This window comes from Leuciscus leuciscus (assembly GCF_965113295.1).
Source record: "Leuciscus leuciscus genome assembly, chromosome: 18".
NCBI lineage: Eukaryota > Metazoa > Chordata > Actinopteri > Cypriniformes > Leuciscidae > Leuciscus > Leuciscus leuciscus.
Window position 1 is genome coordinate 9024005 of NC_138742.1, and position 25393 is coordinate 9049397.

A 25393-nucleotide genomic window follows, 5' to 3' on the forward strand; every position below is an offset into this window, starting at 1 on the left:
GATGCATGTTAAACTTTAAAACTATAACACAAAACATTCTTCAATGCAGTTCAAGGGTCAAACAGTCTGGAGCTGTATAAATCCTGCATTTATATGATTACTTACAGATCAATATGATTTTGCACATTTACAGACTTCAAATACACTAATAACATATTGTTTAAGAAAAAAGAGAAAGAAAATATTCCTTATATAACATGTAAAATAGCACATGACCTTTTACAAATGACTACTGCACTAGCTTTTCTTTCTCTCATGTAAATATAAGATTGACAAGGGGGTGTGTTGAGCCCAAATAGACTTAGGGATCATCTCAAAAGATTGAATTCTTTTCACACAAAAGCATTTCTACAAATCTAGTGAAGATACTATGTATAAATGTAATGTAAATGCACTGCGATTATAACTGGATGCCACTCACTGAATTAAATTTGCACATATGTGACAACATAGCAGTTAGTTCAACCAAAAATGAAAATTATCCCATAATTTACTCGCACTCAAGCCATCTGACTTTCTTTTTTTCAGCCAAACACAATCAGAGTTCTATTAAAAAAATATCCTATATTGTCTTTGGCTGAAAGAAGAAACTCATAAACACCTAGGATGACTTAAGGGTGCAGTAAATTATGGGATATTTTTGTCATTTTTTGGTGAACTAACCCTTTAAGCTACTGTCCTTTGTGGCTGTCAAGTTTTATTTCATTAGCTCAACAGTTGTTTAGCATCTAGCAGGCTGTTATAAATCATCTGATTTATTTGATATTGTCTGTAGAACTCGGAATTGGAACTCTTAATTAAATAATCTTTATTTTATAGCTAAATAAATGACAATATGCGACAGACTTATATCCTGCGACAGTCCTTCGGATGAGACGTTAAACCGAGGTCCTGACTCTCTGTGGTCATTAAAAATCCCAGGATGTCTTTCGAAAGAGTAGGGGTGTAACCCCGGCATCCTGGCCAAATTTGCCCCTTGGCCTCTGTCCATCATGGCCTCCTAATCATCCCCATATACTGATTGGCTTCATCACTGTCTCTTCTCCACCAGTAAGCTGGTGTGTGGTGAGCGTTCTGGCGCAATATGGCTGCCGTCGCATCATCCAAGTGGATGCTGCACATTGGTGGTGGTTGAGGAGATTCCCCCTTCTATGTAAAGCGCTTTGAGTGCCGAGAAAAGCGCTATATAAATGTAATGAATTATTATTATTAATTATTATTATTATATAGAAATATAGCTCTGTAAGATTTATTTTATTTTATTTTTCCTAGCAAAAATGAGAAATGACCAAATATGTGACCCTGGATCACAAAACCCGTCACAAGTCGCACGGGTATATTTGTGGCAATAGCCAATAATACATTGTATGGGTCAAAATTATCGATTTTTCTTTCATGCCAAAAATCATTAGGATAGCCTATTAAATAAAGATCATGTTCCATGAAGATATTTTGTACATTTCCTACTGTAAATATATAACACATTTATTTTTGTGAGTGAAGGCAGCACAATCGCGAACATAAATGGGCGATTTTCTCAATGTTTCGATTTGTTTGCACCCTCAGATTCCAGATTTTCAAATAGTTGTATCTCGGCCAAATATTGTCCTATAGTAACAAACCATACATCAATTGAAAGCTTATTCATTCAGCTTTCATGTGTACAGGACAGTATGGTAGCCAGCTAGTCTGATGCTAGCCGTTGACGCCTTCACGCGTTTTAGTCAGAGTAGAGAAACTGTTGACAGTCCCTTACTCTAGCATTAGAAGCGTGTGTTAAAGCTCAGTGGATTCACTCTCTGCCTGAGTGGAGGGAAGAGGCTGTAGTTCGCGGGATATCTTACATTTACTCTCTTGTTTACTGACGGCGATGAAACTTCAGTTTTAATATCTGGAAATAAATCGTCCAGCATGACGGTGGATTTTGAAGACTGCATCAAAGACTCTCCCCGTTTTCGGTAGGCTGAAATATCTGTTTTCCACTGAAAGAGAGGTTTTACATTGAGTTAGTTGAGAGTGATATTATGGGTTGTAAATAATGTAATACTGAGAATTAGATATCATATAGCTTTAGTTAATTTCCAGTTGCAAGTCTTCAGTTACCTGCTATTCTGTTGTTTGCACAATTATGATCTGATTTGATCAGTCAAGTCAGTGCCACGAGATAGACAGTATGAATGAATTAATTCGTTTTTATGTGCCCATCCTGGTGAATTGTTGCTGTTTTTTCTATTATTATCACTATTTACCAGTACATTTTGAAAAATGGTTTGTAATCATGTAGTGAGTGAACGTATAGTGTTTAAAAATCTGGTCTGAGAACTGATGGAGTGATTCATGAACTGTCATCAATATTGTGCTAATTAAATTTAAGTCATCATCTGCTATTTTGTTGCTAAAAAGATGTATGGTGTTATTTTTCCATCAAACACAAAATCAGTTAGCTTGCAGAATGTCTACGCTGCTCTTTTCCATGCAAGTGAAGTGAATGGTGACTGCAGTTTTCAAGCTGCCTCTGCACTGTTAAGTATGCTGAAGTTTAAGGAATAGACTGAATTTAAGTCCTTATTAATTAAACAAGTCCTGTCTTGGTCTCAAATCGTGTTTACATTATACCTGAGCAACATGAGGGTGAGTATGACAGATCCTTTTTTTTTTTCTTTTTTTTTTTTTTTTAAGTCATTTGAGACAAAACCTCTACTAAATGAGTAATTAGTCTGCGGTTTGTTGCTTAAGTCATTGATTTTACCCTACTTACCCATGAGAACTGACGATCAGACATCTGGTGGTGCTGAACACTTGAATACGTGAATATGACCAACTTAACCGTCAAGATTTACACCGAATCTGTTCATCGAAAGATTGAGGTGATGGTGATTTGTAATTTACACCATGTTATCTGACTGAGTGTGAGAGGGATGTTTGACCAGCTATCCAGTGCCCAGCAGTCATTGATTTTCCATGATTCATTCAGCATGGCTCATATCCCGTGCACAAATGTCTTGATGTTCCTCTCTAGGGCTATTTTTCTTTAGCTGTGATTACACGGGCACTTAAGGCTGAATCATGCACATCATTTCTTGATAGTTGTTCCCTTGTGTTTCGATGGGTTAATTCTCAAAATGATGCCTGTTTTTCTTTGCTTTAAAGATGAAGTGAAATTTCAATGCCAGTTGCGTCTGAATGGCTCATGATGGTTGCCAGTTGTACAGACTTGACTATATGGTTATAACTTATAATTGTTTTGGTTTTTTTATACTGTATCTGAATATACAATATACTATAACCTTTGCACACCAAAAATAGTAAAAATAGTGAAATATTATTTAAAAAAATTATATATATTTTAAATTGTGATTTATTCCTGTGATGACAAAGCTGAATTTTCAGCATCATTTCTCCAGTCCTCAGTGTCACATGATCCCTCAGAAATCATTATAATATGCTGAATTTCTGCTCAAGGAACATTTCTTATTATTATCAATGTTGAAAACATGTTATGTTGGAAATCGTGATACATTTCCTCCAGTATTCTTTGATGAATAGAAAGTTCCAAAGAACAAAAAAAAAATTTAATATATTTTTGGTAACAATTGAATGTGTCCTTGCTGAATAAAAGCAAAGAAATACAATGAAAATTTACATTTCCTTTGCAGTTATTGCTCAGGTCATGTTGGTTGTCATGAAGCACACTGTGTAAATCAGTATCATGTAATGCAAAGCTGCTTGTACAGTGTAAATGTAAATGGCTGAGAAAATTCCTTCCCATCCGATGGCTCTCTTGACAATATATTCCGAGAGGAAGGAGGTACGGGGGTTTGAACGTTATGGTGGGACATGGGATCTAAAGAATTCCGAATGTCCCACGCACTGACTCTAGCTGTGACTGTGGTAAAGCATCGAGATCCAGAGGTTAGACAAATAAACCAGCATTCCTTTACACCCACATCCCCTCCTCAGCACCAGCTCCGATTACTCCCCACGTGAGCGTGTGTGTTGAGTAAATGCGTCGGAGTGAGTGTGTGTGTGTGTGTGTGTGTGTGTGTGTGTGAGAGCAGGCGGCATAATCCCTGCTCCAAATCAAAGACTTCCAGACTGGGAAGCAGCACCTTAATGGATGCCATCTGGCTGTGTGAGTCCGGTCTCCTCAGTCTCTTGAGGGATTTGCAGGAACTTTCTAATGTTTATGAAGAAACTAGATTGTTAAATCCTCCGCTTTTCAAGAAGCCACACAATTTGAGGGATCGTTTATGTCTGTAGCACAAACTTGCGGTAATTCTTTGGGCAACCGAAGGAGCAACTGGGCGGTCGATTATTTTATAATCAAAATCTAATTTATTTAATAAAGAATTGTTTTTATGGAATTTTAAACACCTGACAAAACACATTAATAAATATTTTCAGAAATGTATAGGCACAGTTTGTTGAGGTTTGTCTTGTGCAATACAAATTATAATTTGCTGGCACTAGCACAGTAACTAAACGTCAATTCATTATCTAAAACACTTAAACAAAACACTAATAAACAAGTAATAAAGTGATTTGTAATGACTTGATGTGCTTGTAACAGTCAGTAAGATTATTTCATATTTTTGATTTCGAACGATGCCTCTTATGCTCACCAATGCTGCATTTATTTGAACAAAAATACAGTAAATTACAGATATTGTATTATTACAGATATTGTTACAATTTCAAATAACTGTGTTCTATTTTAATATATTTTAAAACTTAATTTATTCAAGTGATGTCAGAGCTGAATTTTCAGCATCATTACTCCAGTCTTCAGTGTCACATAATCCTTCAGAAATCAGTATCAGGATTTTTTTATATATTCATTTCATTCGTAAAAAAAATAAAATAATTCTTACTGACTTCAAATGTTGACCTGTAGTGCATGTACTTTTACTAAGACCCAATCCTTAATTAGTACTCTGGTCACAACCACTGTATTAATGACTCTTCTGTGGAGGTGAAAGCTGTTATGTAAGTTCTCAGGATGTTTTTCTTCATCTAAAACATTTAATACAATCTACTTCCTTCACTTGTTGGTTGCATGCTGCGCGTTACCTCCGCATGGCTAGTTTCACACACTGACTCTTCGCACGGCGTTCATGCATTCACACACCCTTTACAATTATCCTTCCCTGCAATTCTATCCCTGCCAATCTCTGGCAACCCTCAAAGACCTTGTGGTTTGGACTCCGTCACTCCAGTCACTCTTTGATGTTAGTTTGAAAGGTCAAGGCCACAAAAGTGCCAGTGGGTTTTGCATGTGGTATTTTCTTTGCGCTCAATCAAAAATTCAGTCTTCATAACGGATGTTATCTTTATTGTCCGTGTGTACAATTTTCCGCATTCAGCTATAGCGTTAACAGATATGGAGCATTGAGCAGATTGTAACCACCTGACCAAATATTATTCATCATTCCTGACTCAAGTCTGCTGTGTCACCTTTCTTTCCAACCCCCTCTGCGAGCGGACCGGTGCGTTCCAGCGCCTGGCCAGGAGTTACTACTGTAATTTATTACATCTCCAGAACTTTCAGTACCAATTCTCCAGTTTCATTTGAAATCTTTTTACTGTCTGAGGAAACCCGGGGCTTATTCGAGCTGTCGTTGTTTGGGTGTTAAGTTTGATGGTTCAATCAATAAAGTGCCTTACATAATGACTCGCTGCCAGAACGGATGCTTTTTATAGAGAAGCTCCATCCTATGATGCTTTTTAAGTTGTTTTACTGTATCGTTGAGTGCAATGCAGGCTTTTTACGTACTCAAATGATTATGAGAGGTCACTGCGGCCATATTTGACCATGACCACCGAAACCGTCCCTACAAGAATGATCAAATAAGAGCTTTTATTCTCGTTCAAACTTTCAGTGGACAGACTATACAGATGTAGATTTTTTTATATATATTTGAGAAAGACAAACATACAGTATGTGTCGTATTTTCTTCAGTATTAATATCCAGTGGTTTTAATATCAAGGACTAGGGATGCATAAATATATCAGTGTCATATCTGATCATTTATTCTTAAATTATTGTGTGTGTATATATAATATAATATAATATAATATAATATAATATAATATAATATAATATAATATATATTTCGGCCAGTATTTTACATCTAATATTCAGTTAAACTTTAAAAACACTAATTTAATAAATTGTTAAACATAGTCTTTTACTAATCAAATCTCAAAATGAATATGAAATATGATTTATGTATTATGAATACACTATGTTCAAAAGTTTGGGGTCTAAAAACATTTTAAAATGTTTTTTAAAGAAGTATCATATTGTCATCAAGGCTGCATTTATTTGATAAAAAATACGGTAAAACCAGTAATGTGAAATATTATTAGGATTTAAAATAATTGAATGTATTTTATTTTATTTTGACAAAATTTTATAGAATTTAAATATCAGCCATAACATGAAATTTAATGTCATCATATCTCTGTCAAAAACAGATCCTTTTAAAGTTCAGGAAACTTTGAGTGTTGTTGACTGAGTCTTAAATGGACCTGCTGTTGATATGTATTGGGCATATTGTGGAAAGGGGGCACATCCTCGTCCTGTTGCTGTGACCCGTGGCATAAGTTCAGTTTATGATTCACATGTGTCGTCTCCAGCTTGTTGCAGAATGTTCTCATTGTCCAGGATGCCTCTCTGTCACACTGGCTGCTTTCACTGAGACGGATCAATTGGGTCAGCATGATTGGAGACCAACAGCTGGTTGATGTATGGCGGCTTCTCATGATCATGTGAGAACTGTAAGACCCCGTCACACCAGGGGAGGACTTTTTGGACTTGTGTACAGATTTAATTTAACCACTAGGTCAGCTGAGTTATGATTGATTTTGAATTTACAAAGACCAAAATCATATATTATTCAAGGCCAGAATGCAAACATGAATGCCTTGTACAATTTTAACGAGCATTTTTCAAAGGCTATTACAACAGATGTGATATTATTGAAATTATATGAGTTAATATTGTTTGTTTATGGCTTGCTAACTTGCTAAGGTTTTGTTCTGTTGGTCTGATATGACAGTAGTTGACAGTTTACACTAATGAATGCGATAGTACACTGAAATGCAACTTAAAGCAGGACTCCAGACTAACATTTGAGAGCACTAGCCAGTAGACCAGTGCCACTAAGTTCTACAGATGGTGGCACCAGCACCTGATTTGGTAGTGCTTCTATCATACTGAACTGACCGACAGCTTCATTGATTATAAAAGGAATTCTCTTGTCTTTACTTGCTTTTTCTTGTAATTCATTCGCAATTTTTAAAAAAAAAAGTGGTTTTTCATGAGATTTTGTCACTTTTCCTACTTCATAATTCAAACTTTGACAATTTATTTATTGATGATAGTGATTTCGTCATGTCTAAATATAAATTCAAAAGCAAAACATGTGAAAATATATATTAGGCAGTGGAAATGGCTAATAAGCCAATAAGTGCTCCTCTGCCGCCACCTACTGGTTGAAAAAAAAAAAAAAATTTTACTAAAAATGAAAACTTTTTATGTGTTTTTGGCCGTTCATTTACAAGACAACCACGTTTTGGTAGCCTGAGAACGCAAAATTTTGAAAACTAGATTCAAAGTGCAAGTTTTTGAAAACAATACCGTTATCATCTCCGTGTTAACTACAAAACGCAAATTTGTGAAAACGGTGAAGTCATGCACATGCGTATTATATGTTCAGTCTATAGGCGTGTAGTGTTTCTTTACAAAGTGACATCGCCAACTACTGGCCTGGCATGAATAATACAGTGTTTTTAATTTTGACAGCATTGACATCTGTACGCGAAAAACGCAAGGGAATAACTTTTCCGTTTTTAGTACATCGTTGTCGTGTAAACGTACCATTAGTTTTACAAATGGGGACAAAATTGGGATATCTGTGGTTTATAACTGCCGAATTTGAATGATTCTCACTAAATCTCGCAGCGATGTCATTAATTATGTTGCGAATTCAAATGCTTTCTCAGTGGATCTCCCAGCGCTGTGTAGTAACAGTGTTGCGTGATCGAGATCGGCACGCGAGTATTGCGCCGTCTATTAGCCTATTGGTCGGAGCTGATACACAACCAGTAGCGCATTTTGATTCGCTTTTGTTTGCCTCTAACCAAATTCACACCGGCTGGAAAAAAAGTAGCGAAATACGACCATTTTGTCACAGTCTGGAGCTCTGTAAGGATAATTAAATATGCCTATTAAAATTCTGGGTAAATAAGACAATGATTATTTTCTTGTACAGATTAAAAATGTTGTCAATATAAATAAATAAAACAGTAAATGTACGTTACCGATCAAAAGTTTGGAATAATTAAAAAATGAATTTAAGTTATTGTAGGAAGTCTCTTGCTGTATGTTCACCAATGCTGAATTTATTTTATTTTATTTTATTTTGAAATGCAGTACTGCGAAATATTATTACAATTTGATGGCAAAGCTGAATTTTCAGCGTCATTACTCCAGTCTTCAGTGTCACATGATCCTTCAGAAATCATTCTAAAAATAAGAAAGTTATGAAAGTTGAGCATAATGAGCTTATGTGCTTTGTTGCTTTGTCCTCATTTTAATGCTTTATGGGTCATTATTCATTGTCCTTCCCTATGATGATATACAATGCACACTGTTTCCTGGAGCTGAATTGTTGACTGGATTTTTTTTTATCCAGTTTTAGACAATGATCTCATTCATCTGTGATTACAGATCGTTTTAACCCTGCTTTAGAGATTAAATGTGTTGTCTACAGGTATCTTAGATAACTATTGCATATCCTCCTTAGACTAAATACAGATTGTAATTAGTGTCAGGAGAACATATCGGGCTGACCAAAGGATGGGGAATGGATTGCTTTCATCTATAAAACCTTTGTACAGCTACTTTAAAGGTATACGCTAGACCATTAACCAATCATTTGATGCATGTTGCACAGAAAAAAAGCAAACCATTTGACTGGATTTAGAGCAGTTTTCCAATATGGCGGATGTTTGGTATGGCTTAGATGTTTTTGAAGTTGTTCCTGAAGAGTTGCTGTTGCTTTGAGCTGGAAGGGATTTCTGCAACATGCTCTTATTTCTTCTGCTCTACTTCATATTGACCTCCTTCTGTTCTGAATGTGTGCCAGCAGGGCCCGACTTCTTCCTTACCTCGACAGACCCACACGATCATAAGCCAGATGGGGGTTCAGGCGTCCCTCTCTTAATTGGGCAACAAACCTCTGTGCTGCACGACTGCATACAAGATATTAGCTTGATGCTAATGTAGATGAGAATATCTAGGCTAATTAAAATAATAAGAGTGCATAGTGAGTGCTAAGTTTTGATTTGAAGTCAATATGCATTGCCCCCTTTAGCTCTGTGTATATAGAGCTAATTAGTCGCCCGACACTTGTTGTGCCTTAAAAGACAAATTGTCTAGTTTCCAGAGTCAGGCTCGCCTTGAATGCCGCCCTGTTCATTTAAATTATCCTATTTCTACATTATTCAATAAGACGCTGTAAGCTTGTATCGATCTTGCTAAGGGTGTCACTGATTTGTCCTGCCTCATTGGACTACGGCCTCAATGTGAAAACAACAAGGATTAGGTCAGCAGTTTAAACATTTCTGCTAATCATGGATTAGCCCACATTTCCTCCAGAACACAGTCCCGGGACGTCAAGGTGTGCGGACGGCCGCTTGATCACCTCTGCTTGATCCAACTGCTCCAGATCCGACAAAAATCGTAAAAACAAAATTAGATGGCTCATTAGCTGAAGCAAATTACTTTGGATGTTAAAATATTGGGGCTGGGCAACAATTAATCACGATTAATCGCATCCAAAATAAAAGTTTGTGTTTACATAATATGTGCGTACTGTGTATAATTATGTTGTATACATAAATACACACACATGCATGTATATATTTAAGAAAAATGTGTTATATATCTAAAATATTTATATTTATAAAAAATATTTATATTTATATAAAATATATATATATATACAGTATATACAGTATATACATGCATATGTGTGTTTAAATATATAAAATAATTATACGCAGTACACACACATATATTATGTAAACACAAACTTTTATTTTGGATGTGATTAATCGTTGCCCAGCCCTATAAAATATACATATCTTTGCCCATCTAAAATGTTATTAAATGATTAGAGTCCCCCTGTAGTCAATAATTGTATCCCTTAAAACTCACCTTTGATCACCAAAATGACATATTTAAAGGTTTTTTCCTTAAAAAAAACATTCTTCATGCCTTAAAATAGCTTAAATGTAACTTTGCACCCTTGCCTCATTTAGTATAGGCGGTTCTATGAATATGCGAATGAGCCCCGCCTCCACTCACTCACAGCAGCTCAGAGATCCACTCGTTGACGATCACACGTTGATGTTATTGGTTACAAGGTAGTTTGTGATGTCAGAAACACCAGCTCTCAGCAATACTCAGCAATGGTGTTGACTTATGAATTTCCACATGGTTTGTCTTAAAGCATATTAAAAACACCACATAGACATATAAACAACATTAAAAGCTGGATTTTCCCCACAGGGGGATAGATTTTATGTGTGAATTGATTAATAAGAATTTTCTTGGAATTGCATCAAAAGCATGCGGTAATATCTAAAGGATGCTGTATTTAAAATGACTTTTGATGTTAAAATGCTTTTAATACAAAAAATGCGCTATGTGTAGTCATGTAGTCCGTTATGTCATCGTTCAGTTCTCAAGTCAGTGGAAAATGGCCCGTTCAGATAGAGTTTCTCAAGCCGGGTTCACACTGTATGATTTTGGTCACAATTTGGCCGTCTAAGTCAAATGTTGAGAATCCTAAAAGATTCCACTGATCCCGGAAGTCTGAAGCCACAATCTGAAGTCTTTTATAGCTAGTTTGTCATGTTTGCCAACAGATGATTATTGGCCGTTGCGATCAAATTTTACCTTTCACGAAACTCTGGCAGTGTGACTTCTCCTACGACAACCATCAAATCAAGAACCAATAGGAGCGCAGAACCTGATGAGGCAAATAGTGAGACTACAACAAACCACCACTTGATCCACAGACTTGAATGAGACAAGCCATGATCAAAATGAACGCCAAAGATTGTTTTTGTTTGCTAGCCACCATTTCAATCCCGCATGTAAAAGCAGCTCACAGTCACCGATCGTGTCGTGGATTGATGATTTAAATCTCCAGACGAGTCTTCTAGTCTAGCGTGTCCGTTTTTGACACGTCTTGACTATTGAGATCCCACAATGACGGGGATCATGTTCATACAATCTGACAAGCAACAGTTGTGAAGAACTACTATAAATTGAACATTTGCATTTGCTCTGGCGTGAGAACCAACACCATTTTGGTGCAAAACAGCCTTTAGTATACGCTTTTTGACCAGTAAGCAAGAAACCCTCAAGAAACTGCATAGCTACATGCTAAAAATCAGTCAGAACACCTTAGTAATCGTGAAGCAACTTTAGTTTGTTTCCTGCTGTGGTAAACTCCTTGAGTGCCGGCCACATTCCTTCCTCTCAGAGCCAGAACTTTTCTCTTCATGGAATGGGATGAGCCTGTAGATCTTTGATAGGTAGGATTTCTTAAGCTAGCCAGGCTCCGTTCCAGGACAGCCGTCGGAGGATTCCTTCCACGTGATGATAGGACTGTGTGAAAGAAACCAGTCCTAAGACGTGCAGTAGACTTCAGAGGAAGAGTAATCTGCAGAGGATTGTGGGGGAGTGGGCTTCGTTTTATGGCTCAGGATCTGAGCAAGAGAAAATGAGATTCCAGTTCTCATCTTTGATTTGGAAGAATTTCGATATTTTGAAGCGTAAATGGGTGTTTCTTCAACTACAGGCACTTTAGTTCTCACCACAGTGTCATTTCCAAATCTGTTATTGTGTATAACAGCATATTGTGTTTTTATGTTTGTTTCATTTTATTTATATACAATACTTACAATAATAATAGTAAATATTAATATTTTGAATTAGCTTTTATTTTTATATTCATTCATTATCACATCTTGTATTGTTTTTTTTATATTTAGCTTTGTTTATTTCAGTTTTTGTTATTTTAGTACAAAAATTTGAAATATTTTGACCTAACATAAATGATTTTAAGTTATTTTTAGTGTTTTTAATAGTTGTAGTTAACAATAACACTGATTGTGGCGGAAATTATTTAAATAGGCTTACATATTTTTAAATTTTACAATTACATCTTCATTGGAAATGATGCGTGGAATGAAATGTTTTTACCTTTTTTTGTGTCTAATATTTCATCTCCAGCTCTTCAGTGATACTGTTGTTTCCTTAAACTTTTTCTTATTAAAAAATTGTTCAATGGAGTCAAAATGTTGTCTTTATTTTAAAAAGTAACTTATAGATTATAGAACTGTTTTGCTTTGTTTATTTCACCATTTTTGATTATCATAGTTTTAAATAAAATAATTAATACTTATATTATGGATTTTAATAGTTTAAGATTAAAAGTCTGGGTCTGAGATGGTGGTAAAAAAAAAAAAACATTTGTAGTTGAAAATGTTCAAACAATTTCCAAGACCGTTCTACTATGATATAACAAAACAAAAAACAAAAAGTTGCGATCACTTCGTTATAATAAAATTCAACCCTCCGGCATAAGTGCCTGAATTTGAATTTCAAACCGTACTCTAAATATTTGTTGCGATCTTGAACTTGTTAATGTCTTCCATAAATCATCAACAGAAGAACATGTTCCGTCAGTCCAAATCCGATCATATTTAGCAAGTGTGAACGGCCAAAAATCACATGAAATTCGATTTTTACAAATCCATTCAGGCTACATTCACACAGTAAGTGGGTTGAAATCCTATTCGAATCACATTTCTGGAAATCCATTTGGGAAATTTTGACTTTCTCACTCCACGTAAAACGTCAGACGTTGTTATAAGAAAAACCCCTCCATGTTGCGATTGCTGAACATGTTTTTGGCGTAAACCTACCGACGCGTCGTCATTGCCATAACCAATGCAGATACTCCGGAAAAGGAAAGAGCGGCATACACTGGACCGTCATTAATTTTAGATCAGATTCTAATCGGATACACACATAATCGGATTTGGACTCACAGTGTGAACGTAGCCTAAGACCCTCTAAATCATGTTAAACAGACTCAACTTTTAAGGCATGGGTGATGTCATTACAGCCTTTTGTGCGCAGGACCCTGTGTGAAGCCTGGCAGTCCTTACAAAAGATGAATAGCCGCTCCATTCACACTCCACCACACAAAGGCTGTGCCTTCTGAGTGGTTTGCAAATCTACTTTTATGTAACATCCTGGAAGAGTGACGACTCTAAGAGAGTGCGAACTGTTTATTAAGTGAAAGGAAATCTAATAACTTGGCCTTGCTTCCTCCTGAGATGTTCTGCTCCTGTTTGGCTAATGATGTAGATTTGATTTTTTTATTTGTTTTGAGTCACAACACCATTTGTTGATGGTTGCACATTGCACAGGAGACTGGGAAACCTGAAACCAAAGTTGAATTAGCAAAAAACAAGCGGTTCTTTGACTCACAAGAATGTACGTAATGCGCATCTGATATCAATTGCTCTCAGATTTCTGTGTGTTTAGAGTAAATCTCCCACTCACAATGCTTTCTCTACAACAGGAGGTTACTGTAAAGAGTTTCCCATGAAGCCCCCCTGTTGATCAATCTTTCTGATGCCGTGTCCACAGGAAGAACAACATGAAGCCCTTCATTCAATGCTATGGCATTTCCTTTCGAACTTTAAGATATGCAGGATTCTTAAAGTACTAGTAAACAACCTCCAATCCCACAAAACACGGGTAAAGCTGTTAAAAGCCCCCTAGCGTGACGGAACAGGTGGATGTAATGGTTCTCAATTAGGATTATCGTCATCCACCCACTCCCATCTTTCCTTTCTGCTGACCCGCACGGGAAGTTCACAGCAGGGAACATCTCAGCGGGTGCTTATGGTTTTGGTAAACCTCTTATAATTCAGAGTTTATAAAAATAGTAGCTCTCTGTGGATTATTCATGTACTGTCGGCGGCGCGATTTACTGCCATCAGGCACGAGACTGGGAAATTATGTGGCCGCTCTTATCTTGCGTATTTATAAAGATTGAACATACTTTTACAATATAATGTGAAATTCTTTTTAATAAATCCGTTGGAGTCAGAGGTCTGAATCATGGATGAAATCAACTTGCAAACTGGACCGCAGGTTTTTTATGTCTGACTTGACCTAAGAACCATTACGGTGTACGTTTTGAAAGCAATGAAACAAAAAAACATCTCTTAAAATATGTCAGTGCCATTATTTTGTCTCAAGATGCACACCAGTTGTGTCTTTTTCTTAGGGACGTTTATAAAAGCTACTTAAATGCCCTGATTGAACTAGGACCTAATTCTGGCTTAATCTAAGCCCTGTCTGTGAAACCGGGCCTTAAAGGTGCACTAAGTAACTTTTTTTACCTTAACTGAACAGCTTCGGAGTCATTGGAATGGTTATATTACTTATTTCGGGTTGAATGGTGGTCGTTTCGCACCCCCCTGGTGCCCGTGAGCGGAAAATACGCACTTGCAACTTTGAGCCGGCGGGCCGCCGGCCGCCGCGTCAGGAAGTCTCGCGTGATATCAGGTCTCGCGATGTAAACAATTGCTTTACGGCCAAAAGAAATCTGCTAAAATGCTGTCATTATTGCGCTCCCTCACGCTGTCCGAACCCGAATGAAGAAGACGTTTTAAAGAACGTCCCATCTGCTTTGATGTCGTTGATCTATAGCCTCTGGTGTCTGAGAATCAGCAACGAGTTTTTACGACAGTGTTGTCAAATATCTATTCCGAAGCTGTGGGGGGAGCTCTAGAGAGAAACCTGCGAGCAAAAAGCGAGAATACAGCGAAGAAATCCCGAAGCTACTGAGTGCTGCTTTAATGTCTTTTTGTAGTCCAATCAAATGAGTCAAGAAAGAGACATTAAAAATCTCAAGTGATATTGCATCAAATTAATACATTATGGTTCTTTTAGCTTTGACATTTACTAAGGTCTGTAGCTTTACTAACTGCACAATTCAGAGCAGTTCGGCCAATCCGTACCTGATTACAGACTCCTCTTTATTTCATTACCCATAATGCACTTACGCTGGGAAGAAAATATAAATGGACCAAAATCTAATTTCCTTCCGAGTGCAGGCAGAACATTATAAGAGATGGTCCACTCATATAGAAATGAATGAAATCATAGTCCCGGCTTATGGTTAAAACTGACAGTCAACTCTTGACTTGCACTAAATTGATCTCATGTTTACGTATGATCTAAATGCATAAAGACCCTATACTGAAAGATGATTTAGATGCTATCTCCCCACCTGGCTACTTAACTATAAGTATAACCAGCCTTTAAGGTCCTAGCTCATGTTTTAAGACACTATGACATGACATAGTGAACAACTGACTGACTTTGCAACTTCGCATCAAATTTTAGTACCATTTCACTTTAAGTGAATTCATTTTTGAAGACAGCGCTTGAATTGTGGATTACATCCAGCTTCAACTGACTGGTACTTTTCCAATTGATGTACTTTACTCTGTACAGTACAGTAAAGAGGAACTGGTTTAGAGGAAGTCCAGCGAGGGAATCTGGCATTAACCTGACTTCTTTATTTTATTTATTTCTTCCGTCTGAGTCTTTGTCTAATGGTTCCTCTTCTGCCGAATATGTGTGTGTGTGTGTGTGTGTTGTGAATCATGTGGCTCTGTCTGGTGCTGTTTCTGGGATGTTGCTGACTCACATCTGGAGATCTTACAGGCATCTGGTTCTGATCGGGCCAAACCCATTCACTTTCTCAGCACGCTCGGGGTCTTTCGCTCTGTCCCTGTGCAGCACAGGAAACGCATGTGGATGATGCTGGCCTACTGGAATATTAACGAAGGTTCAGCAAAGGCTGCAGGTGTGTGTGTGTGTGTGTGTGTGTGTGTGTGTGTGTGTGTGTGTGTGTGTGTGTGTGTGTGTGTGTGTGTGTGTGTGTGTGTGTGTGTGTGTGTGTGTGTGTGTGTGTGTGTGTGTGTGTGTGATTCACTGCACCCAACGCTCCATTCAAACTGAGTGAGCCAGGTTTTTCAAAGCCAGTACAATAGCACATTGTGACATACAATTCTTGTGTATAACATGCTTTAAAGTTGAATAATACAATGGCAATAATCACAGTAGTTCACAACCTTGAGTGTGTTCTTGTTTCAATAAAATGAGGAATATGATTAAGACACCAATGTTCAATAGTTACCAATAATAAAATAGTTATTTCTTAATAATGATACTAGGCACCAAATGTTTTTATCATTCATTTTTTCACTGTTTTAAAAATGGTAAGGATGCAATTTTAAATGCCCTCATTTTTTTTTAATCAGTTTATCAGGTAAAGATCATAATAATTTCAAGCAAAACAAATAGATTTTTGCCTATTAATTTGCCTATTGTACCTTTACCAGTGTTTTATACCTTTACTAACAGTTTTTTCAAAGAGCGTGTGTTTACATTTTGACATGAAACCCGATTTATTATTTCAAATTTCTTGGTTTTTAGAATTTTACATATTTTTGCGATTCACAACAAATCCAATCATAATATAGAGATAGAACTATATATTTTAGAATAGATTTTGCTTTTATACACTACCATTTAAAAGTTAGGGGTCGGTACGTTTTAAATACATAAGTCTCTTCTGCTCAAGGCTACATTTAATGTATTTGATCAATAATACAGTAAAACAGTAATATTGTGAAATATGATCACAATTTAAAGTTCAAAAGAACAGCTTTTATTCGAAATAGAAATAGTTTGTAACATTATAAATGTCATTACCCAAACTTTTGAACGATAGTGTAAAATGAGCATCTAATTAGCGGCCTCATATAATCAATTACTCCGTAAACCTTCAGTTAATGCTGATTAGCATGCTCTGTGTAATTGTACTGCTTTGCACTGGCTTTCCCTCCACTGCGTCAATGTTGCATCGATGGCTTCTGCGTCTCAGGAGAGCCTGCGGTTTGCGTTTGGGCTCAATGAGGCGTGAGGAAACTTCCTCTTCCCACTGCAGGCCTGTTTGCACACTGAAGCAAGCCCGATTCCCAAAAGACCTGCTGCCACTTCCAAGAGCACTAAATACATACTGGCCACATCAGAAACAGCTGAGCTTACATTTCTCCTTTTTACCTCCTGTGTTGATGTGTTCTTCGCTTCTGAAAGCAAAATGTAGATTGGACTGATCTCCTATTGAGCTCAACTGTAGGGTAGTTTAGTTCGCCTTGGTCCAAACCAAAAAAAAAAAAAACATTTAGTCCTGGTCCGCTTAGCGTTGACACTGGCATTTTTAACACCGAACCTAAAGATACCAAACCTAAAGGCATAGGGATAAGTTCACAACCTGATTGGTCGGCTTTTATGATGTTTATTTCGCGACGGAACTTGCCGGACATCCAAAACAATGCTGTGTGCTCGGCTAAATGCGCTCGTTGTATGTGCGCAGCCTACATTATGATGGTATTTTGACTAGCTGAGAACTCGTGAAGAGCTTATAAAATGTGTATATATAGGAGTCAAAACAGCGGCAGGAATCCCTCCATCACACACACAAACAATCTGCTGCGAGGAGACGAGGTTCAAAATACTTCTAGAACTAAGTTGGTGGCGTCCACAATTTGCTGTACATGATGAATATCAGTGTGTATAGGATGGATATGATTTTAACGTGTGTGTGGCTTCCTGTCACTGTGACAGGCGAATGTTTTACTTCACACACTATGGAAGGTTTATCAACATCCTGGTCCTGCACCCACAGGACGACAGCATGGTGACGTCAAGAACGTATTATTTCAGGAAACACCTGGAGGAAGGAGAGATGGGCATAACCTCTGACCCATGACCTCCCTCTGGATTTGTTTGTGTGTTTATCTTAGATAGTTCGTTATGTCATTATTTGCTCTTCCTAGAAGTCCTGTGGAAGCTATAGAGCCTCAATCCTTCCACTGATGTACAGTAAACCGGAGTGACCTCAAGTCAGTCCTGAATCACAAGCTTTAGTTTGGGCACTTGTCACTTGAACAAATCCTTGCATATCACATCACCTTGGTTAAAAAGCAGTGGGGATTATTTATAAAAAAAAAAAAATATATATATATATATATATAATATGACTTTCAAAATATACATGTACAATAACAATGTAATGGTACATGTTTTCGTCCCAAACAGTCACGGTACGGACGTCACGGTTCGGTGCATACAGTCAGACGACGCATACAGTCAGTCACAGGCGATCCACACTCCAATCCAGAAGGGGGCGCGTGTGGCAATGCAATGTTGTTTGCTAACCACCATAATAGGAAAAAGAGCAGTAGAACAAACAACAAACAATCTATACACCGTGGCTGCGTTCCAGTCCACTTTTAGACACGCACTTGCGAACTTCCCTAAGCACTTCCCCACGGGGGAATCTCTGCCGCCATTTTGAAGTGCATTCCACTTCGTGAAGTGGACGAGGGAAGTTTATATGGACAGACCCTCGCTCCCTCGGTCAAAATGAGGGTTGCGAGTCTACTTCATGTGTACACTTCAGGAAGCTCCATATACCACAATGCAACACGATTGTGACGTAAACGCATATTGCGTTTGATTTACCCCACCACAAACAGCTCTGATATATTAATAAAACAAATTTATTTTAAATTAAACAACTCAAACACACCTATATACATATAGAATGCTGCATTAAACAATTTCGTAAAAAAAAAAAAAAAAAAATCAACCCCATAGTGGATTCAAAGTGATCAAGGGCTTAGCACGTTCCAACTCGGCTTATTGCAAAGGTTCCGCCAGTAGTGGGCACTCATGCAAAGTAAGCAATGACGTACATCCGAGTGAACGAGACAAAGGGAAGTTAGCAAGTGAAGGGCATGACAATTTTGAACTGGAACGCAGCCCAACACAAAAGAAGAGTTCAGATGGCACACAAGAGCTTGCTAATAGCCTATAGGTTAGCCTAAGTTTCGATTCATTTTTGTGATTATTGACGTTCACATCTTACCGTGATTTCTTGAAAAAGCGTAATATTGAACTTCGTGCATCCACCATTGTCACCGCATGTTAATGAACTCTCATGCGCAAAGAAAACGAATCTCTGCACAAGTTTTATTTTTCATTATTCCATTTATTTTGTACTTTCATAACACCAAGAGATGCTTTTCAGTTTTGTAACTGATTGTGACCAAATATTAAATACTCTTTTGCAAGAGTGCATTCTGTTTACCCAAAACTGAGATACGTACTGAACCGTGACTTCTGTGTATACCGTTACACCCCTAATATACAAATATACATTTGTTTAAAAAGATTAATATAATCAATAAATGAGAACACATTATGTACAATACAATGAATATAATATTATAATGAATAAAACTGCCAGGATATGGTGATTTATGTGCACATAAAAAATCATTTGTCCAAAAAAAATCTTTGACTTGAAGTTGTAGTCTTATCTCCCACAGTTCCTTAGGGGTCTCGGTTTAGGCGGGTGTAAATTGAAGGGAGGCTTTGGTGTTTGCTGTATAACAGCTCTTTGCGTGTGGCCTGCCATTAGTTCACAGCCCCTGGGGAACAGACACTTCAGACATGAAGCCCAGCAACCGAACAAAGACTGCCACGGTGGGGAGGAAGTGGTATAATTAACCCTTTCAGGTCACGTATTTAGTTCTCACACAATACTGCCATACATTCTGTTCCCGCTACTGAGTCCCACAACTATAGACAAGCGCTCGGCGCACATTCCTTACAGAGCATTTCTTAGATTAAGCCTGTCTCATTTATTTTTTTTTTTTGCATTACAATTTCAAGCAACTTGGAATATCAGGAATGTACGATCTTCATGACAGCTAGACATAACACTAGGGGCAAGGACGTTATGTAGTGAAATATCGGACGCGAATGTTGGTCCAGGAGCGAAGACGGAGGGCAGACAGTGAGTGTTCAGGATGTGAAGCGTCTTGGCTAGCCGGACTGGTTTATATTAGCTCAGGGTGGTCTGTTGTGACTCCAGCGTGCAAAAATGTGAACGGAGATGCGAAGAGACACACAGACAGAGTCCGCCTGGCTGGGCTGAGACGGATTGAGGATCGCCTCACAATGTGTCACTGTTGGGGTGAGGGACAAAAGAGACTCCCAACTCTCAATCCAGCTCTCAGTCTCGGTCCAATCCTGCTCCTGCAGGGCCACTGTCCTGCAGAGTTCAGCTCCAAACCCCCAACCAACCCGAACCAACTAATCAAGCTCTTACTTGGCATACTAGAAACTTCCATGCAGGTTGAGGTGGGTTGGAGCTTAACTCTGCAGGACAGTGGCCCTCCGGGAGCAGGTTTGGACACCCCTGTAATCGAGAGCGAACTCAATGAAAAAGAAGGAATGAGGATATATGATGCCGATTCCGACCCTTCACGAAAAGAAAAAAAGAAAAATCGCACATAAAATAATCTCTTGACGCTGCAGCAGTCTTGGCTCCGGTTGATGTGGAGAAATCTTACATTTTTGTGGGCTGCACTTGTAGTTTAGACGGGCTCTGGAACAACATACCAGACATGGGGAGGTTTTTTTTCTTCCTGGAAATGAATCCTGTAAAAAGCTGGAGGACACTGTCCAAAAGTTGCTAAAACTGATTCAGAACAGACTTGGCGGTTAAAACCTATACTGTGACACAAAGGCCTGATTTCACAGACAGGGCTTAGGTTAAGCCAGGATTAGGCCTTAGTTCAATTAGGGCATTTAAGCTTTAATAAATGTGCCAAAACAAATGGCACTGACATATTTAAACATTACGTTTAACAGAGTTATGGAATATTTTTATAATTATGATTTTGTATCTATCTGTCTGTCTCTGTCATCATTGTCATAAAATATATTAAAATAGTTAATAAAGTATCGGTTGATGTTGGAGATGGATGACATCGAGTTATATTGATGTAATTTTTTTATTTTTTTTTATATAATTGCTGTCATTCATAAAGTCAATGTCGAATATGAAGAAATTTGGGACATACATGACACATGTGACATGTCCCTGTGAAACTGAGCTTGATGTATTTTGTTGTATTTTATTTTTTCTCTTTCCTGTTTTTTTAGGACTATAAAAATCCACTTTGTCCATCAATTTGGTCATCCGCTAATGTCGTTTCTCATCCGTAACATCCGTTAATTACATAATAGTTTGCTGACATTGCAGTTACCAAAGTGTGTGATTATTAAAAAACAGTGGAAAATGACGCTAATTCACAGCTCAGGAAGGATGCTCTGGGTCAGGTCTGCGAGGCCGGCTGGCGTCCGCCTCTCTCAAACTCACGAGACCCGAGCCAGTGACCTAATGGCCCCGTCCTTCCTCCACTCAGGCTTAAACTCACCCATAAGCCCCAGCGTTAGCGCCGATCCCACTAGACCACGACAAAGAATACTTGGATAACAACTTATGCTAACAGCCTGTCAACACTGATAGAGACAGAGTAACAATAAACAGTTTGTTAAAGAAATAAGAAATCTGGGATTTTTCTTTTCTTTTTTTTCTTCAGCCAACCAAAATTAAAACTTGAAAGTGATGAAGAGCAAATTAAAAGTTTGGCAATTTATTAATTTTTTGGTTCCTAACAACTTTCTGAGAAAGACTACATCACTACATCTCATGAATGTTAATGTGTGGAGAAAAGCCATAAACTATTGGACATTTAAAGTTATAAGAAAGTTCTGTCATCATTTTTTCACCCTCATTTCATTCCAGTTTGACTTACTTCTGTGGAACACAAAATTAGATGTTTAGCATAATGTTCATGCTGCTAATTTCCATACAATGGAAGTGAATGGAGACAGGACTGTTACGCTCCCAAAAGGACAAGAAAGCATATTTAAATATAACTTATTTTTATTTATTTATTATAATATAGTGCACAAGTTGTATGGACTATTTTTAAGGTGCTTTTTTTTTTGTATTTTCCAGCGTTTTTGGAGTTTGAAAATCCTGAATTTCACAAGATTTTCTTTTTGGGGAGAACTGTAGGAGAGCAGAGACATTTTCCTCCTATGTGGAATGTATTTGGAAATTTATGAATCAATAAATGTCTTTTTATGAGTACATTTTTACTCTTAACAGAATCAGAACGTGATGGGATTCTTTTTGACACTGGTTTTAGACTATATCTGTTGTTGGCTGAACTTTGCTTCTTTTGTGGAACCGGTTTTATTGTTTTTTAACCACTACAGACGCCACAGAAATGAAACCTATATATTTTCTTTCTACATAAGCTCTGAAACACATGTTTATTTTATATTGACTCAGTAAATCCATTTGACACATTCCCTCTCTGTTTGCAGACTTGAATTTACCTTTGTAATATAGACTGACTGTGTAAATACTTCTCAGTCTCTGCTGAAGTGTTATTAAAGGGTCTTTTGCTTGTGTGAGGTAAGACTGTCTATGAACATCTCTGTTTATTCTCTAGTCATGATGAGGGATGGCTAGGGCAGCTGCTCTCCTCCAGGGGTCAGAGGTCAGAGTGGAGTCAACGGGTCACGGTGGGATCTTTGGCTGCATCAAAGCCCATTGGTGGCCTGCAGTTACTGGCTATTTCAGTGCATTACTTGCATAGTATCCATTGCTTCGAATGGAAATAGCTCAAATAGCTCATTGGTTTATTTTTGTATCAGTTGTTTTGATATTAAACAGAAAGTGCAAAGAATTTATTGCACCACTTTTTTATCAGTGTGTTTCAGTTTGAGCCGTCTCTCTGTCGCAGTTTTGGTTTAATATTTCTGGAAATTTCTTTGGTTATGTGAAAAGTAAACTGTTGCATTATGTCTTAACCAGGCATGACAAGTTTTCCAACCAGCTACGATGTGAATTACAACACTACAAATTTAGATTTAAAGCAAAAAAGTATTTGAGAATAAAACTAGAAGGTATACAAGATTGTGAACTAAATAGCTTTAGTGGAGGAAAGAACTACAATCCCGTAAAACAACAATTAAATGAATAGAGAAATTTTAAAACTGTTGATTTTAAAGATTATTTTATACACACACAAATATTTAAGTATATTGAGTGTAGGACCTGTCAATCACTAAAGGCATGATTTGCTTGTTTGATTCTCTGAATGGTTGAGATTTCTCTACGGCATCATGGGTAATGTAGTTTTTCAAGAAGTTGAAATGATGTAGGCTCATGGCTTCATTAAACACATTTACAATCTTCTAGCTCACAGTAGGTTTGTCTTTACATGTTTATAAGTTATTGTTAAAAATCAACTCCAGAATGAATGGGATTTTTGCTTTATAAATTGCTTGTTATATTTCTCATTTGTAATATGCTCTGGAAAAAAAGTGTCTGCTAAATGAATAATTGTAAAATAGTCTTAAGGCAAACTGATTTCTTCATACAGTAGTTGTCCTCTCCGATGACCCAATCTACTGAGTTTTGTGCCATTGATTTGGTGGCATGATGGTCGGGTTGGTTTGTAATTATCTCTGCAGAATATTCCATATGATCCGTGTCAGGGCTTTATCTCCTGATGCAGATATGCCATGGATGTGGACTCCAGGAAGGAAGTGATTTCACGCCCCTGCTGCAGAGATTCACTCTTTTGTGTCCTTTTTCTCTCATTTCCTCTGGTCATATCAAGACAAAATGGGGTTGTAATGAAGCTTATGTAGAGAACATTGTGTTATTTGAGCTACAACTTTTTCTTTAAAGACATTCCCATCTTGAATCATGCCACACAACAGATCCCAGTATTGGCATTCCCACTGTGGTCTGGTGTTCAGTGGCTGGGCGACCGGAAGTGACCCTGATCTTTCTGCCAGTCGTGCTCTGAGGTTGGTGCTAGAACATTCCTCCAGCGACGGCTGTGAAGATATCTCGAAACTTTCAGAAAACACACTGTGAGCTGTGTGGGGTTGTGGGGGTGCTGTCTATCCCAGCTGATGTCAGCTGACCTTTGAGAGCTGAATCATTTGCTGCAATCTGTAGCTCTGAATGCACTTAAAGGAACACGCCGACTTTTTTGGGACTTTAGCTTATTCACCGTATCCCCCAGAGTTAGATAAGTCCATACATACCCTAGTTTAGTATTATTATTATTTATTAATGTATTTATCTCAAAAATCTCTGTTTTAAAGTAGTTTCCCACACAGTTCAGGTGTGTATCATATTGAGTTGAATCATTGAATGAGTCATGATGTTTGTGTTGTCAGGAGTGTCGGCTTCACGGCAATCTGATCTCCATCTGCTCTGACCTGTAAGAATGTTTCCCTGGACGTCCACATTAGTTAAAACTCCCACACCCCCCCTGGGTCCTGGACGCATTAGCACCTCAGAACGTCTGGAGAACGTTTTGTGACATCACCGCTCAGGCGGGAACAGAATTTGGGCGGGAAAGCATCTGATAAAGCGAGGACCGCCGTGTTTTCTCACACAAGATCCACGCAGGCGGGTTTCGGAGCGGAGATTAGGGAATTGTTTGCACGCACACGCCAGCTGGGTTCACTTTGCCCTGCCAGAACACTGTTAAACACAGATAACTCATCGTATCTGGCTGTGGTGGCCTCGCAGGGTCTGGGATGAGGAGGGGTCCGGGTGGGCTCTTTTGCTCATGACACATTTTTGATGCTTGACTGCACGCTGACCCCTCCAAAATCAACACGCTTTCGCCCAGAGACGTCTGAGAGCTGACATCTCCAATGAGCTGGACGACCCTGTCTGCTTTTGGCTCGTCCGACACACGCCACACACCCATAAAGCAGGCTAGAAAGGAAGCCCGCTTGGGTTAAATCTGTCTGTGGCTTTTTAGGAGACGTCCCACTCTTGCAAGAGAATAAAACCAGACCTGAATTGCAAAACAAACACAAACGCAGCGAGTAATGCAGCTTTAAGGAAGAGAAGTAGCATCACTGATAGATGTTTAAGGGGATAATATACAGTCATTACACTTCCTGTATCTTATCTTGCGTACACAATTTGTATGCATTTGTATGAACTTGTCTTTGAATTTAATTTAAGCGAACTGGCACAGTTTAACTTAATGACCAAACAGAACGTGCATTAAAACCATTATTAGACTATGCGAATTTGTTCAATGCATTTTTCCCATACTTTTCAACCAAGAGTATGTAAAAAAAAAAAAATCTATACGACCCCCATGCCATTATTAATTAAGTTATTCTGCTCACTGACCACGTTAATGAAGCTTTGTTGTTGTTGTTTGGTCAGTGGCCATAAATGGCTACTTAACTGATTCAAAATGTTTAAAGGAATTAGTTTAAATGCATTAAAAATCTAT

The 25393-nt window shown here is 37.9% G+C and overlaps 1 protein-coding gene across 2 annotated transcripts in view; it reads left to right on the forward strand.

Annotated features, from left to right (window-relative positions):
* The first annotated feature begins 1795 nt into the window (after nt 1-1795).
* Nucleotides 1796-25393, forward strand: part of acap3a (ArfGAP with coiled-coil, ankyrin repeat and PH domains 3a) — a 68053-nt gene continuing 44455 nt past the window's right edge. For both annotated transcript variants that reach the window (XM_082146182.1, XM_082146183.1), the window contains exon 1: nt 1796-1958. In XM_082146182.1, the coding sequence (XP_082002308.1) occupies nt 1912-1958 (47 nt within the window). In that variant the 5' untranslated portion in view covers nt 1796-1911. The remainder of the gene's footprint in view (nt 1959-25393) is intronic.